This window comes from Bombyx mandarina, chromosome 01 (assembly GCF_030267445.1).
Source record: "Bombyx mandarina strain Sakado chromosome 01, ASM3026744v2".
In the NCBI taxonomy this organism is placed as follows: domain Eukaryota; kingdom Metazoa; phylum Arthropoda; class Insecta; order Lepidoptera; family Bombycidae; genus Bombyx; species Bombyx mandarina.
In genome coordinates, this window is record NC_143208.1 from 18,347,511 (window position 1) to 18,365,727 (window position 18,217).

General features: G+C 34.1%; 4 protein-coding genes across 4 annotated transcripts; all 4 read left to right on the top strand.

Moving 5' to 3' along the window:
- The first annotated feature begins 4,006 nt into the window (after positions 1–4,006).
- Positions 4,007–6,407, top strand: LOC149503631 (uncharacterized). Its single transcript, XM_089731688.1, has one exon. The coding sequence runs from the start codon at positions 4,597–4,599 to the stop codon at positions 5,617–5,619; it is 1,023 nt and encodes a 340-aa protein (XP_089587814.1). The 5' UTR covers positions 4,007–4,596; the 3' UTR covers positions 5,620–6,407.
- Positions 6,408–6,549: 142 nt separating this feature from the next.
- On the top strand, positions 6,550–8,831 carry LOC114252375 (uncharacterized). Its single transcript, XM_089731700.1, has one exon. The coding sequence runs from the start codon at positions 6,995–6,997 to the stop codon at positions 8,012–8,014; it is 1,020 nt and encodes a 339-aa protein (XP_089587826.1). The 5' UTR covers positions 6,550–6,994; the 3' UTR covers positions 8,015–8,831.
- Positions 8,832–8,880: 49 nt separating this feature from the next.
- On the top strand, positions 8,881–11,228 carry LOC149503632 (uncharacterized). The gene has a single exon (XM_089731693.1). The coding sequence runs from the start codon at positions 9,419–9,421 to the stop codon at positions 10,439–10,441; it is 1,023 nt and encodes a 340-aa protein (XP_089587819.1). The 5' UTR covers positions 8,881–9,418; the 3' UTR covers positions 10,442–11,228.
- A 4-nt stretch (positions 11,229–11,232) lies between these two features.
- LOC114249211 (uncharacterized) lies at positions 11,233–12,814 on the top strand. The gene has a single exon (XM_028182695.2). It carries the CDS (start codon positions 11,816–11,818, stop codon positions 12,743–12,745), a length of 930 nt encoding a protein of 309 aa, XP_028038496.2. The 5' UTR covers positions 11,233–11,815; the 3' UTR covers positions 12,746–12,814.
- Positions 12,815–18,217: the final 5,403 nt, after the last annotated feature.

Here is an 18,217-nt window from a genome sequence, read left to right on the forward strand (position 1 = left end):
AACAGAATGGCTAACATTTTTTTGAAGTGACATTCAAGCTCATAGACATACTACCGTGTGAATAATTTCACCAGATTTTACGTTGAAATCTCGATTGAGTTATTAGTAATACGCTTTTTTGAGCGAAAGACAGGAAAAAGTCACTAATATCAACCTTTGAGGGCTCAAAATCCTTCCAGATTAGTACTCTATTGCATTGAGTGATTAAGTATTAAATAAAGTCGGAAATAACAAAATCGTTTCTGAAAAGTCTAAATTATTTAAAAAATTTAGGTTTCCCTTATTGTGATGTATTCCATCTCTTAAGACCTCTAAAAATTCAAAAAATATTTCGGCTTGTATCTTTTCGGTATTTTATAGGTATTTTTATCTTCACAGAATTACGGTAACTCTTAGATAAATTTTCTATGTTAACAATTTGCTATCATTCTTCGCAAAAAACCACTAAGCGTTTTGTTTTAATCTAAGCTTCATTTTACTTACCATTCACACGCTTGCTTCACGCTCATAGAATAGTTGATGTACGCACCTGCTTTAATTTATTTATGTTTGTTTTTCACATTTAATAATAAAAAAAATGACGCTGATCGATAAATAGATGCCATTATATGTAGATAAGTTGAGAAACTCGTAAAATTCTTCATGGTTCTGTTTATCGTGAAATGAAATTGGCTGAATTACGTTTAACCTAAGGCAACAGCTGCACTGAAATGGGCCACGGTCGCGCTTCTGTATGCGGCCACTAAAACAAAGGTTATGCTTAAAAAAGAAAAGATTTTAATCAAAAACTTAATATTTATTCGAAATTTCCAGGGTTAGCCTCTTTTTTTTTCGGACACGGGCCGAACCTTTTACGAGGGATCCTTGCTTAGGGGGCACGCGGTATATATGAGACCTGACGGTCTACAGATGCTGGAAGTAGACCGCGGGCCCAAGAAGTTTTTAGGGCCCTCCCTACCCTTAGGGCACTCGCTCACCCGAAGTCCGATACCATCCTCCTGGTGCCAACTCGCTAGGGTAACGGTAGCGCGCGTGAGACGTCCTCCGTCGCAATTCACCCTGTCCGAGAGGACCCGGTGGATCGCCTTGGTAGTCCATTGCCCGCAGCTTCCATTATTACCCGCCTAATGTTAATTCAAATACATTACATCGTTTTAATTATTTTATAGATAGCATTACATTATAAACGTAGCTGTTTAAATTGTAGTTCGTTGAAAGTTTATTTTAATATTTAGAGCAGTTTTGAACTATTTAAAGCATTAATCAAAATTGGTTGTTCGGGAAAGGTGATGGGGTGAACAGAATTATTCTCAATTTTATTTGAATTGAGAACTGGACACGCGTCGTTTGTTTGTTAAAAAGGCACTAATTTAATAGATATTCAATTCTCCGTTATTATTATAATACTTATATAATTAAATTAACACGCCGTTTTAGGTGCCCTAATAACAGGTCGCGACACGCAAGGCATAGTCTGTAGGTCAAACATCGGGGTTGAACACGTTGAAAATTTATTTAAGATCACTATCCGTAATTACAGAAAATCATAACCTTCCTCTTTATGTGCCAATCTAGAGTTACCTTCGGATCTAAATGTCAAATTTGTATTCTGTGGACTACGTAGTGTAGTGGGTACGAAAATCGAGTGCAATGGAAAATATCAAACCATTGAGCGTTTTTGAAAAAAAAAAACAGTTCCTTCATATTTCGAACACTATTGGCACTACGCTAAAAAACTTAGGAATTTATTAATTTGTTGTATACTATGTATTTAGAGCCCTTTTTTATTTCCAATTTCATATCAATATAATAATTGCGCGAATTTAGATCGAAATTACAAGCAAATTGTTTATATTGCGTCCGTCCAGCGTTCGAGTCGTGCGTGGCATAATTAATTAATTTTAATTAATTATCTTAAATGCGGGCACATACGAATGTGTTCCAAACCGTAAAAAAATAAGTTAGACATATTATTGAAGAAAAGATTAGCTCCCTAACAAACTAGTGAGAATATGATCTTGAATTTTTTGGCACAAAAAGGTACTGTCGGGAGGAAAATAAAATCAACACCTTTTTTAAATATTAAAGTGTTGTTCTGGTTTCTAGAATTCCTTCAAAACTATTTATACATTTAGATTCCTTTTTTCTAAAAGAAGAGCCGAAAACACGGTCACGTGATCGCAATTATTAATATATAATACAGCATACATTCGTATTTGGCCGGATTAAAATAAAATTATTTGCTTGATTTAGCGAATTATTTTCTTGTGTACCGAAGCGAACTTTTTTGTATTTTGTATATTATAGTTGTTATAGCAGCACTTGGAACATTCAGATATGTTAAATCGTTAAATTGGCTTACTCAGTAATATTTTTAAAATCTCAGTACCAAGAGTTTTGCCCAACTGACGGTGAGTGGTTACCGTCGCCCATCGACGTCAGCAATGCCAGGGGTAGAATCAAGCCCCTTGCCTACAAAAGTGCATTATAAAATGTAAACCTATAAAAAGTAAAAGAGTACATGATAACAGTCTTTTTGATTTTGCAAATGCGAATGTTTTTTAAGTTGCGCTTAGCGAAATCCTATTATCTTGATGATATATTTGATATAAGTTTAGCTTTAATTGCGAATGAATTTTAAGAGAATTACCTTTTCATGGGTAATGTACGACTACACTCTTTAATGTTAAGAATCTTTTGGGTCTGGTACTCACTGGTTAATTCATATTACGAGCATTCGATCGCTTGATGTTGAACACAATATAAAAAAAAAAAAGTTCATTAAGATGAGGTTCTATTGAATTTAAATAAAAACCATGAAATTTTACAATTTGTAAATATAGTACATTTGAATGTATAGAAAAAGGAGATTCTCGTAGGTGTAAGGTGAAAGTACTGTTATATATAGTACAAGTCTGTATTTCACATTTACATTTTTTCATAGTTATCAAAAGTTTGCAGGTTTCAAATGAACTTTGGTTTCAAATGAACTTTTTACGTTGCATTTTCTGAGTCGATTTTGACCTGAGTCCAATGCCCTAAATCTAGTTCTTATTTTAAAAATTTAAATGAATTAATTTATTTTCCATATGTTAATCCTCCAATCAAATCAAATTAAATACTTCAGTACAGTCAGGCTTTTTTTGGAACCGGTGGTAGAGTTAACATTTTCTTTTACATTTTGATATTCAACAAGTGTGTTTTTGATGACATCCAAGTTGAAATAAATGATTTTGAATTTGAATTTGAGTACTCATAAAGTTCATATAGTTGTAAATAATTAATGTGGCGGAATATAATTATCTCACACAACATTCAAATTACGTATGGTATGAATGACAATTATAATATTTCGAATTACGTCTACACATGGATCCACTAATTAAACCCAAAAGGTGCAGGTAGATCTTCCAAATTACTAAAATAAGTGTTGCGGCTTTCAAATAATTACATTACTTAATAAAACAGTATCGTGATGCGTGCAATATGTCTTGAGTGTAAAAATTGTCCACAACGAACTACAACTTAAATTCCACTATTCATGTATCATGTCCAAATGCTTCCTATTGTTTTCTTTATGTTGCATTAGGTACATAAAGCAAAATCAATGTTTTAAAATATGACATATTTTATTAAAAATTATATTTTAATTACCTTATGAAAAATCTATTAATTAATAAAATATGTGATATATGTGCAAATAATCACACCTCGATCTAAAACTATCTGTTCATAAGAAAGTATGAATTTGGTTCAATAGCCTGATGAAAGTTATTCGTGGGAAAAAATATACAATTAAAACAAAAACAAATTCTATAAACTAGGTCGTATTGTAATTGACTACTTGGATATTTTTCATACGATGATATTCATTGTCTCTACAGTATTCGTGTATTTTCAAGATTCATATATTTAGATGCATTTTTAGAGAGATACCTTACGAATCGAGTACCTTGGAAGAATTAGTTTTACATCAAAAATACTGTATCGAGTTTTGATTATTGCATGGGACACAAGACGACCTTACCTCCTCGTGTGCTAAGTCATTTTGGGTACCTGTTGATCTGAGTCTCCCGGTATTTAAAATGGATAGCCGGTGTGTCCTGGGTCACAGTTAGTAACTTTGTATAATATGTCTAACAAACTAATGTGGAATAAATTTCGGCCCAAAAAAAAATCAGGTTCTTACGTTACATATTATGATGATCAATTTTTTTTATCGAAAATCTATTTCGTGGTAAGAATTAATGTAAAAATTTACTATCTCAGTTCAGTTGATTACTTAAAATGAATAAGAAGTAACATTTTCAAATCTCAGTTAAAATATTTGACTCTATTCCCGTGACATTATTATGCAATCTTGCTAATTGTGGGCAAAACGGGTCGTCCCTAATCTAAGGTGTGAAACGAACCGTGCCGATAGATGCGTGGCTGAGAAGGAGCTCAGTCTTGAACGGTGTGTCTTCGATACCTGGGCACCTCGAAGAACTATTAACGCCCTCCTTATGGCATGCCAGGCTCTGCTGTTTGTGAAATTGTATTCCTGCGCTACTCGTGGGAACTATATTGGAGCCAGATAACAATAACGAATATGATATGCACTCTTTTAACGCCATCCTTGATGCAATACCTGAAACATCAAAGGCAAAAGACGAAGAATCAAGGAAGGTAGATTATCTAACATCGTCTTCGTCTGCTCGAAGCACTTCGAGTTCTGATAGTTGGACAGACGCAGAATCACATGCATATAGTCGTGTTAAGGACTTAAGCGACGGAGAAAATGCTAAGAAGAGTAAACGCAAAACAACATCAAACCCTACAGAGAAGAGCCGAAAATATAAAAGAAACTTAAACCAACAACGATTATCTCAGCCTCTGAATTCTAAAGAAGTACGGCCTACTCGTCCATCGGTTGCACTTAAGCGCAGATTATCTCTGGATTCATCTGAACATTCTCAAAAGACCACTGACATGTTAATAGAACGCGATCAGGAAGAAATCAAAACGCCAATGAGAGAGTTAATCGAGGCTTCTTCTGTTGGAATCCGCAACAAATACCCCATGAGCGAATACCAAATGCAATTGATTCATCTATCCCTCTGTGATCTTATTGAAAATATAAATATAAAAGCATCAGGGCCGAGTTTCTCAGGCTTTATTCACAAAAATGATTGGATCATGATTGTTTGTGACAATTCGGAGAGTGAGCGGTGGTTAAAAAAAGCTATACCTACCTTGAGACCGTGGCCGGACGCAGAATTGTCTATTATAGAAACACGGGACATACCAATCATCACAACAGGAACCGCATACATTCCATACAGCGAAGCTATAACTATCAGTACCGCTTTTCATTTGTTGAACATTCAAAATCGAGGTCTGAACACAGAACACTGGAAAGTGGTGAGTATTAGGCCTGAAACGTTTGGTCAAACTGTAACATTCACTCTGGATCATGATTCCGCTGAGGTCTTACGAAGTCTAAACGGTCGCATCACACTTGGCTTCGAGAAGATCAAAATTGAAATAGAGAGTAATGTCAGTGAAACTCCAGATGACCCCGTACCAGGACCTTCGGGAATCACTCCAAAGCGTCGAAGAACGGAAAATCTGCAATAGACAAATATTTAAAAAGAATTTACATTACAATCCGAAAATTCAACGTGTTTTCTGTTTGTACTAACTAATACCAATTCAAAATTGTTAAACAAAAAATGGGATATCATGAGTAAACAACAACTTGTAAGTTCACAGTAAAACACAGTTTCTAAACATCGTAATTGATGCATAAACAACAAGAAGCATATTGGTTTCAAGTAAAATTTTGTTTAAATTAATTATATTATGTTTCAATTAATTATCTGATTAGATTAATAATAATAATTTGAACTGTTTTAGTTTCAGTGGGATGAGAGGAATGAAATTTTAATGTAATTTTCTAACTTACTTACTCTTCGTTTATTTACTGGATCGACATAGTATTTTAACAGTATCTATATAACTCACTTATTTTAAATTCATTTAATTTAGATAATGTGTTCGTCATTGTAATTTATACATTTGTTAGTTTTGTTATAAATTTCCATGGCATAAAGCTTCCCATTGTAATCATTATTTGTATATTTGTTTTTAAATTTTGTAAAATATTAGTTAATTACTTATTTTAAACTATGTCCTTATTATGTTTAAATAACAATAAATAAATAAAAATAATTTTCCAATAATCAAACCTCAATCAATGCCGTCAAATTGTACATGAAAAATCTAAATTTTAAACTCGTAATTATGAAATTCGTGAGTATGCCACTAACAAAATATTTGTAGAAAACACGGTTTATATTTAAACGATGATATTATCACGATTATAATCATAACAATAGTACCATATCGAGGTTAGATTATTGCATGGGACACAAGACGACCTTACCTCCTCGTGTGCTAAGCCATTTTCGGTACCTGTTGATCTGAGTCTCCCGGTACTTAAAATGGATAGCCGGTGTGTCCTGGGTCACAGTTAGTAACTTTGTATAATATGTCTAACAAACCAATGGGGAATATATTTCGGTCCAAAAAAAAATCAGGTTCTTACGTTTCATATGATGATCAATTTTTTTCTATCGAAAATCTATTTCGTGGTAAGAATGAATGTAAAAATTTGTTATCTCAGTTCAGTTGATTACTTAAAATGAATAAGAAGTAACATTTTCAAATCTCAGTTAAAATATTTGACTCTATTCCCGTGACATTATTATGTAATCTTGCTAATTGTGAGCGAAATGGGTCGTCCCTAATCTAAGGTGTGAAACGAACCGTGCCGATAGATGCGTGGCTGAGAAGGAGCTCAGTCTTGAACGGTGTGTCTTCGATACCTGGGCACCTCGAAGAACTATTAACGCCCTCCTTATGGCATGCCAGGCTCTGCTGTTTGTGAAATTGTATTCCTGCGCTACTCGTGGGAACTATATTGGAGCCAGACAACAATAACGAATATGATATGCAGTCTTTTAACGCCATCCTTGATGCAATACCTGAAACATCAAAGGCAAAAGACGAAGAATCAAGGAAGGTAGATTATCTAACATCGTATTCGTCTGCTCGAAGCACTTCCAGTTCTGATAGTTGGACAGACGCAGAATCACATGCATATAGTCGTGTGAAGGATTTAAGAGAAGAAGAAAATGCTAAGCAGAGTAAACGCAAAATAACATCAAACCCTACAGAGAAGAGTCGAAAATATAAAAGAAACTTAAACCAACAACGATTATCTCAGCCTCTGAATTCTAAAGAAGTACGGCCTACTCGTCCATCGGTTGCACTTAAGCGCAGATTATCTCTGGATTCATCTGAACATTCTCAAAAGACCACTGACATGTTAATAGAACGCGATCAGGAAGAAATCAAAACGCCAATGAGAGAGTTAATCGAGGCTTCTTCTGTTGGAATCCGCAACAAATACCCCATGAGCGAATACCAAATGCAATTGATTCATCTATCCCTCTGTGATCTTATTGAAAATATAAATATAAAAGCATCAGGGCCGAGTTTCTCAGGCTTTATTCACAAAAATGATTGGATCATGATTGTTTGTGACAATTCGGAGAGTGAGCGGTGGTTAAAAAAAGCTATATCTACCTTGAAACCGTGGCCGGACGCAGAATTGTCAATTATAGAAACACGGGACATACCAATCATCACAACAGGAACCGCATACATTCCATACAGCGAAGCTATAACTATCAGTACCGCTTTTCATTTGTTGAACATTCAAAATCGAGGTCTGAACACAGAACACTGGAAAGTGGTGAGTGTTAGGCCTGAAACGTTTGGTCAAACTGTAACATTCACTCTGGATCATGATTCCGCTGAGGTCTTACGAAGTCTAAACGGTCGCATCACACTTGGCTTCAAGAAGATCAAGATTGAAATAGAGAATAGCGTCAGTGAAACTCCAGATGACCCCGTACCAGGACCTTCGGGAATCACTCCAAAGCATCGAAGAACGGAAAACCTGTAATAGACAATTATTTAAAAACAGTTTTTGCTATATTCCGAAAATTCAACGTGTTTTCTGTTTGTGCTAATACCAATTCAAATTTGTTAAACAAAAAATGGGATATCATAACTAAACAACAACTTGTAAGCTCACAGTAAAACACAGTTTCTAAGCATCGCAATTGATGCATAAAAAACAACAAACATGTTGGTTCCAAGTAACATTTTATTTAAATAAAGTTCCTTCAAATGTGGTCATAACTAAGATTTTGTATTTAATTTTAATTATTTTATAATTCAATTAATTATCTGATTAGATTATTTATAATAATAATATGAACTGTTTTAGTTTTAATGAGATGAAAAGATTGAAATGTAATTTTCTAATTTACTTACATACTCTACAATTTTTTTCAATAACTAACAATTTTTAATTTAATTTAATTTAGATAATGTATTCGTCATTGTAATTTATAAATTTGTTAGTTTTGTTATAAATGTCCGTGACATAAAGCTTTCTAATGTTATAATTATTTGTATATTCATTTTTATGTTTTGTAAAATAAAACTTAATTAGTTATTTTAAAGTATGTGCTTATTAAGTTAAAATAACAATAAATAAATAAAATTGTTTTCCAATAATCAAACCTCAATCAGTGCCGTCAAATTGTATTTGAAAGACCCAAATAGTTAAATGTCAATGTTAAACTGGTAATTATGAAATTCGTGAGTATGCCACTAACAAAATATTTGTAGAAAACACGGTTTATATTTAAACGATGATATTATCACGATTATAATCATAACAATAGTACCATGTCGAGGTTAGATTATTGCATGGGACACAAGACGACCTTACCTCCTCGTGTACTAAGCCATTTTCGGTACCTGTTGATCTGAGTCTCCCGGTACTTAAAATGGATAGCCGGTGTGTCCTGGGTCACAGTTAGTAACTTTGTATAATATGTCTAACAAACCAATGGGGAATATATTTCGGTCCAAAAAAAAATCAGGTTCTTACGTTTCATATGATGATCAATTTTTTTCTATCGAAAATCTATTTCGTGGTAAGAATGAATGTAAAAATTTGTTATCTCAGTTCAGTTGATTACTTAAAATGAATAAGAAGTAACATTTTCAAATCTCAGTTAAAATATTTGACTCTATTCCCCTGACATTATTATGCAATCTTGCTAATTGTGGGCGAAATGGGTCGTCCCTAATCAAAGGTGTGAAACGAACCGTGCCGATAGATGCGTGGCTGAGAAGGAGCTCAGTCTTGAACGGTGTGTCTTCGATACCTGGGCACCTCGAAGAACTATTAACGCCCTCCTTATGGCATGCCAGGCTCTGCTGTTTGTGAAATTGTATTCCTGCGCTACTCGTGGGAACTATATTGGAGCCAGACAACAATAACGAATATGATATGCAGTCTTTTAACGCCATCCTTGATGCAATACCTGAAACATCAAAGGCAAAAGACGAAGAATCAAGGAAGGTAGATTATCTAACATCGTCTTCGTCTGCTCGAAGCACTTCGAGTTCTGATAGTTGGACAGACGCAGAATCACATGCATATAGTCGTGTGAAGGATTTAAGAGAAGGAGAAAATGCTAAGCAGAGTAAACGCAAAATAACATCAAACCCTACAGAGAAGAGTCGAAAATATAAAAGAAACTTAAACCAACAACGATTATCTCAGCCTCTGAATTCTAAAGAAGTACGGCCTACTCGTCCATCGGTTGCACTTAAGCGCAGATTATCTCTGGATTCATCTGAACATTCTCAAAAGACCACTGACATGTTAATAGAACGCGATCAGGAAGAAATCAAAACGCCAATGAGAGAGTTAATCGAGGCTTCTTCTGTTGGAATCCGCAACAAATACCCCATGAGCGAATACCAAATGCAATTGATTCATCTATCCCTCTGTGATCTTATTGAAAATATAAATATAAAAGCATCAGGGCCGAGTTTCTCAGGCTTTATTCACAAAAATGATTGGATCATGATTGTTTGTGACAATTCGGAGAGTGAGCGGTGGTTAAAAAAAGCTATACCTACCTTGAAACCGTGGCCGGACGCAGAATTGTCAATTATAGAAACACGGGACATACCAATCATCACAACAGGAACCGCATACATTCCATACAGCGAAGCTATAACTATCAGTACCGCTTTTCATTTGTTGAACATTCAAAATCGAGGTCTGAACACAGAACACTGGAAAGTGGTGAGTGTTAGGCCTGAAACGTTTGGTCAAATTGTAACATTCACTCTGGATCATGATTCCGCTGAGGTCTTACGAAGTCTAAACGGTCGCATCACACTTGGCTTCGAGAAGATCAAAATTGAAATAGAGAGTAATGTCAGTGAAACTCCAGATGACCCCGTACCAGGACCTTCGGGAATCACTCCAAAGCGTCGAAGAACGGAAAATCTGCAATAGACAAATATTTAAAAAGAATTTACATTACAATCCGAAAATTCAACGTGTTTTCTGTTTGTACTAACTAATACCAATTCAAAATTGTTAAACAAAAAATGGGATATCATGAGTAAACAACAACTTGTAAGTTCACAGTAAAACACAGTTTCTAAACATCGTAATTGATGCATAAACAACAAGAAGCAAATTGGTTTCAAGTAAAATTTTGTTTAAATTAATTATTTTATGTTTCAATTAATTATCTGATTAGATTAATAATAATAATTTGAACTGTTTTAGTTTCAGTGGGATGAGAGGAATGAAATTTTAATGTAATTTTCTAACTTACTTACTCTTCGTTTATTTACTGGATCGACATAGTATTTTAACAGTATCTATATAACTCACTTATTTTAAATTCATTTAATTTAGATAATGTGTTCGTCATTGTAATTTATACATTTGTTAGTTTTGTTATAAATATCCATGGCATAAAGCTTCCCATTGTAATCATTATTTGTATTTTTTTTTTTAAATTTTGTAAAATATTAGTTAATTACTTATTTTAAAGTATGTCCTTATTATGTTTAAATAACAATAAATAAATTAAAAAAAATTTCAATAATCAAACCTCAATCAACGCCGTCAAATTGTACATGAAAAATCTAAATTTTAAATTCGTACTTATGAAATGCGTGGGTCTGCCACTAACAAAATATTTGTATGAAACACGGTGTATATTTTAACGACGATATTTTCATGATTATAATCTTAACAATAGCACCATGTCGAGATTAGATTATTGCATGGGACACAAGACGACCTTACCTCCTCGTGTGCTAAGCCATTTTCGGTACCTGTTGATCTGAGTCTCCCGGTACTTAAAATGGATAGCCGGTGTGTCCTGGGTCACAGTTAGTAACTTTGTATAATATGTCTAACAAACCAACGGGGAATATATTTCGGTCCAAAAAAAAATCAGGTTCTTACGTTTCATATGATGATCAATTTTTTTCTATCGAAAATCTATTTCGTGGTAAGAATGAATGTAAAAATTTGTTATCTCAGTTCAGTTGATTACTTAAAATGAATAAGAAGTAACATTTTCAAATCTCAGTTAAAATATTTGACTCTATTCCCGTGACATTATTATGCAATCTTGCTAATTGTGGGCGAAATGGGTCGTCCCTAATCTAAGGTGTGAAACGAACCGTGCCGATAGATGCGTGGCTGAGAAGGAGCTCAGTCTTGAACGGTGTGTCTTCGATACCTGGGCACCTCGAAGAACTATTAACGCCCTCCTTATGGCATGCCAGGCTCTGCTGTTTGTGAAATTGTATTCCTGCGCTACTCGTGGGAACTATATTGGAGCCAGACAACAACAACGAATATGATATGCACTCTTTTAATGCCATCCTTGATGCAATACCTGGAACATCAAAGGCAAAAGACGAAGAATCAAGGAAGGTAAATTATCTAACATCATCTTCGTCTGCTCGAAGCACTTCGAGTTCTGATAGTTGGACAGACGCAGAATCACGTGCATATAGTCATAGAAACTTAGAACAAGAACGATTATCTCAGCATTTGGATTCTGAAGAAGTACAATCAACTCGTCCTTCGGCTGTACCTAAACGAAGTTGGACTCCAGATTCATCTGAGGATTCTCCCCAGGCCACAATTGCGTTAAATGTTCGCAATCAGGAAGAAATCAAAACGCCATTGAGAGAGTTAATCGAGGCTTCTTCTGTTGGAATCCGCAGCAAATACCCCATGAGCGAATACCAAATGCAATTGATTCATAGATCTCTCTGTGATCTTATTGAAGATATAAATATAAAAGCATCAGGACCGAGTTTCTCAGGCTTTATTCACAAAACTGATTGGATCATGATTGTTTGTGACAACTCGAAGAGTGAGCGGTGGTTAAAAAGAGTTTTACCTACCTTGGAACCATGGCCGGATGCAGAACTGTCTATTATAGAAACACGGGACATACCCAACGTCACAACAGGAACCACATACATTCCATACAGCGAAGCTCTAACCGTCAGCAGCGCTTTTAATTTGTTGAGTATCCAAAACCGTGGTCTGAACACTGAATACTGGAGAGTAGTGGATACTACGTATGAAGAATGGGGAGAAATTGTAAAATTCACTCTGGATCATATTTCCGCTGAAGTCTTACGAAGTCTAAGCGGTCATGTCACACTTGGCTTTAAGAAAATCAAAATTGAAACAGAGAGTATTGTCAGTGAAACACTAAAAGGTCCCGTTGCAGGACCTTCAAGAATAAACCCAAAACGTCGCAAATTGGATAATTGAAATTTTACAACTCATTGAAATTCAACGTTATTACCGGCTGTTTTATGTTACGTACTTACAATATAAAAATAATTATTTAATTCGATCATAATCACTCAACGTTCTAATATAATTGAAAGTAATTTTCATAGTAAGAACATGTTAGATAATAGTACTCGTAATTATTTTATGTTTTCACAACACTTGCCTACAATATTATTTACTTTATACAATTTGTTATGTCGTCTACTTAATCGAATTGAGACCCATGAATAGGGTAGCCATAACATATGTATATCAAGACCCCAATAAATAACTTTGAGTTTTTAAAATCAAAATATTACAAAGAATCAGTAAAATTCCGTGTTAGTTTAAAAAAAACACTAAAGCGTTCTGTGTCATACCATTTTTCATTCAGATATGTGTACATTTTTTGTTACGTTGAATGTAAGCTTTAGTTCAGCATCTTTAAAATTAAGCAATATCTCAATAATATGACAAGAACGAAAAGATACTAATTTATCGACATTTATTTTTGAAAACGTATTCATTTCCCAGTCACCACGCGGCAGTCAGACGTCGGTTCTCAAATGTACGAACGTTGTAAGGTGTAATGTTGAGGGGCATACATAGATAAATTGTAAGACGGATCGTATGATTCAGATTATTGTATGTGAATAAAAACCAGGTGTCTCAAATTCTAGTGGAAATAAAAATAAAATAAAAAAAAGATGTGTATTATTTCATTTTACGTTTTTGGTTTATATTGCAAGTTGTATACAAAAAATCATTTAATTTTTTTTATCAAAACCTGTTCTAACATTTACAAACAATTATGCATATTTCCATTCTAAAATGGATAAACGGAATATAAATGATGTAAACGGATACTTATGAAATATGTCGATTACTTATCAATCAGTAAATATTCAGGAAAATTATATATTATAATAATACTAGCTGACCCGGCAAACGTTGTGTTGCCTTAAATAAGATTGCTAGGGAAATTCTACTGTAGAAAAAAAAACCTCATTTAACCACATAATACCTCATTATAAACAAAAAAATATATCCAAAAAATTAAAATTAAAAATAAATGTTTGGGGTAGACGGACAACCCTTTTCACTTAGGTATGAAAAATAGATAGAAACCGATTCTCAACCCTGACCGATATGCACGCTAAGATTCACTAAAATCGGTCGAGCCGTTTCGAAGGAGTATGGGAATGAACATTGTGACACGAGAATTTTATATATTATATGTAACCAAGGTAAAACGAGAAGGGAAAAAATTAATGCATCATGGTAATAAAATTGGTAAGGTTTGAAGGTATGGTTATGTTTTTAAAGGTATTACGGTTTAATTGAAGTCTGTATTACCGGTGAGATATAATCTGTTAGGAATCGTTACCCGCTGAGAAGATAAAAATTTCAGCAGGATTATGCTACGAACTCCGTAAGTTACATCGGACCCATTCTAGTGGGGTCCAACAACGCTGAGAGTTAAGGTGGATTCATCAAAATATGTCCACCGTGGATGCTGCGTGAGCTTGTTCCAGATTGAAGCTAACAACGGCAACAATAAGGGATGACGTGAAAAGATGTAGTAAATGTGGTAGACATGAAAAGACGTAGTAAATTTAAAGTAGGTTCTTGATATATGAAACGGAAACACGCATTTGCTCGTAGCGGCTAGACACTATGTATACCTTCCCAGAATGACTGTCCTTGAATATTGATTCTTCGAAGATTTGTTTTCTAAAGTTTTATATATTTTTAAAGCTACTAATAATAAAATAATTGCATTATATTTATGTTCTACTTTAATCATTGCATTTTCTAAATAGTTCAGCAAAAAATTTGGTATGCGAGTTGTCCTCGGCTATCGTTAATTCCCGCAGACCACTTTTTTTTACAAAATATTTACTATTATTACATTTTATTTTACTGTTATAAGATATAATTACAAATATATATTTTTACTATAAAATTTTACTTGATGGCAGTTTTAATATAGTTAATTAAGCATAGCCATTAGATAAACAGCATTTACTGAAAACTTTACTTAGAAAGTCTAAGAACAAAAGAATGGGAAAATTTTGTCTAGATACTTCTCTCATGATTGGAAATAACCACAGAGAAAAATAAAGATGAGATTCCATAAAAAGGTAAGTAATTGAAAAGTGTGTAATTGAAACAAAAAAAAAATTGCGTTAAGAAGAAGTCGAAAAAGGAAAAAAACTACCTACTACTTCAATTTTAATTTTCAATGGTAATGTAATAAATTCTCATTAAATTTTTGCATTAAAATATAAAGTGTCGTTATATATATTTATTTAATGTATCACTATTGTTACTGGTTTTCGCTGATTCCTTGAAATGAACTTAATTGTGGATACGCCCCCCAGATCCCACCTTGTTTCAGATGCAGTTCATTCTATTGCGCAGACGTGTCGCATATTCTTGCTACACCGCTCCACGCGTTCATGGAATTAAAAAAGGAACACACCATAGTTAGAAACGACGAGCCACGTTGTCAACACATAGCATACAGGTGAGTTCTAGTGACCTATTTTTTTATTGTTTACAGTCCTGAACGGCAATAAGTGACCAATTACTTAAATTCTGAGTATCGTAAATAAACAAAATGCTTTTATAGCTGTCATTATGTATGTTTTTGTAAGCTACTCACAAATACTAATTCTATTCATTTAAATTTTACTTCAATAAATTCCTGTATTAAAGTGTAATAGTTGACTAAAAATCGTGTAGAAGCTCCAAGCCTAAGACGTTTTGAGTGAATTCATTAGACAATATAATTAGCGTCATTTTTTAAGAGCTTATTGAAAGAAAAATACTGCACTAATTGATTGCATTTGTGGTTTAGTCTATCTAATAACTTTGAATTCAACTAATCCCCTAATCATCAATAATGGATTGGATCGGAAAAAGGTAAATGCCAGGCAATTCATTAACACTCTGTCGGTTCAGGCGTAGCTACAAATTGCGGCAATTCCTTGAATTTTAAATAGGTCTCATGAAACCGGGTCAGAGGAGCTACTAATGTAATTGAACGATTGGAATTCCCTGTCACACAGATGTGAGCTTAAGTAACATGCATAGCTCATTGTTTCTAAAAAAACAGACCAATCACTCTTCACTCTTTTAGAGATGTTAAGGCAGTACAATTGATGTTTCAACTTCTTTAATCTTTTACTACTATACTAAGCTTTTCAATTATTCATTTAATAAATTAATGTGAATTATCAAGGTTTTCAATTGTGGTCTGGGTATTCGACAATAAAAAAATATTGGTGTATTGTACTGATATATAACAATTAGGCATTGAATATTTGCAGTATCAGAATAGTTGCATATACTTTTTGAAACAACCATTATTTTAAATCGGTGAGCTATGCAGGGGCGCTCTAGTTTGAGAGCCGCCGATATGACAGCGCTATCGTAATCGAAAGGGCTCTGTAGGCATGGGAAAAATACGGTAATACAAAATACATATTATTTTACTGAAAAAGAACGTAAATGTAATAATGATAATGATATGTTCGTGATCTATTACCAAACAATTTATTGTTATGGTAATACTATTGAACTTTAATTGGATGACTGGAAAAGCTTGATTTTTGTTTTTTTCAACAAAAATCTGTTTGTTTAGATTATTAATTGTTAAAACATTTTCAAACAAAATATTATGATGATAAAACGCGAGTGGTTTTAATTTTGTATCATCAAAGAAAATTTGTTTATATGAACAAAAAACTTTGCTAAATTACAGGGATTCAGATATGATTAAACACATACTACGCTGCTCACTCGCGTTTCATTTTGCATATGACATGACTTCGCATGATTTAAATGGGAATATATTTTCGAGGCTCATGGGTATCAGCAACACTAGATGATATCACCGCTTAGATCCCTTCAAGTCTCGTTTGACGGAAGACATGTTATCGACGCATCCTAGATAAGCCATTACACATTATTTTTAATTGATGTATTTAATTTATTTTGAATATGCAAGTTAAATTAATTTGATTTAACTCTTTTCAGGTACTCAGCAAAAATGTCTGTGCTCGCGTGTTTTTTGCTAATATTCCTGATAATAAGAATAATATATCGATTCATCTCCAGGAGATGTAGAAGGCTCCGGCGTAGACATCGAAGAAACATTAGATGGTTTAAACGATTTTTAAATAGATTCATCTATATGTAAGGTATCCTTGTGCCATATATTATTAATGTATGCGTATTCACACACTTATGGGATTACAAGATCAAATTCCCGCGAGATAGTAGTCGATGAATTAACAGCTTCTTCTAGCATGGAGCCGTTCGCTTTTAGTGGTAGTATCAATAAAATCTATGTTAAATAAATGCGTTTTTAATTTAATCAACCTTATCGGAAAATATTATTTAATTGTTCGTAAAATCAACTCTGTTGTTCGTGTCCACTTGATCAATATTAAAACATTCAATTAAAAAAAAAAAACATTATCTTGTTATTTTCGAACCTCATTTTTTTGTGCTTTTGTAATTTTAAAGTGAAATAGTACGAGTGATTGATTTATCGTTACTAAAGTAAATTTTTATTATCGGTTATCGGCTAACGTTGTCCTACTCTATATTTATATCCGTTTTTCGTTCTTAGCTCTATATGAGAAATGAGCTTATAATAATGTGTTTAACACACACACACAATTAAGTGGTCACCAGAATCAACAATCAGCATTACCACCGTTCTCCTTTAAATATGAAGTTGAAGTTTCATTTACATTTTTTGTCCTACCTGTACCGACAGCCTTGAGAGGCTATATAAACTAACACTAGCCCTAGCAGGAGCAGTGCTTCACAGAATCTACCCCCGGATCGGAAACGCGACCCACTGAGAAGGTCCGCCGAGAAACTCAGTGGGCTGCGTCTATGGGTTAATTTACTCGCATCCCGCATGTATCCCATCCGGGATAAATGCATCTCATTATATCCCGAAATAGCCGCATCGTCCGATACACAAGTACACCAGGCCGCCTTGCCTATTACGTCACAACGATTTTCGTATTCAGTAGCAGAGCAGCTCGCAACATTGGTCTTGACCGGCACCGCGAGACAGGCTCAATTGAATTAGGATAATGGTCCTTGTATCTTTCATGTTAGAGTGGTACCTACCCTATTTCCCAACAATACAGTCTTAAATACTGCACCAGCTTAAAAACTGGAACAGTTATTATGTTATCGTTGGCTTCTATCATAATTAAAATGTTCCAATTGGGTGGGATGATAGAATAACTACCCACTAAATCCAATTAAAGGTACCTTTAATTTGGATGTTCGACAAACAGTAATCGCGGTGTTGGAATCGCTTCGAACTCAGAACGTCATCTGTACACTTCTATTCGTTTCCACGATAATTTTTATACAGCATCCATGTACCAATGTACCTTTCTGTACCCATTATGAGTTCGGAACGTCCATGCTTCA

Coding starts and splice junctions, on each gene's coding strand:
- LOC149503631 (XM_089731688.1), top strand. CDS start 4,597: ATGCACTCTTTTAACGCCATCCTTGATGCAATACCTGAAACATCAAAG.
- LOC114252375 (XM_089731700.1), top strand. CDS start 6,995: ATGCAGTCTTTTAACGCCATCCTTGATGCAATACCTGAAACATCAAAG.
- LOC149503632 (XM_089731693.1), top strand. CDS start 9,419: ATGCAGTCTTTTAACGCCATCCTTGATGCAATACCTGAAACATCAAAG.
- LOC114249211 (XM_028182695.2), top strand. CDS start 11,816: ATGCACTCTTTTAATGCCATCCTTGATGCAATACCTGGAACATCAAAG.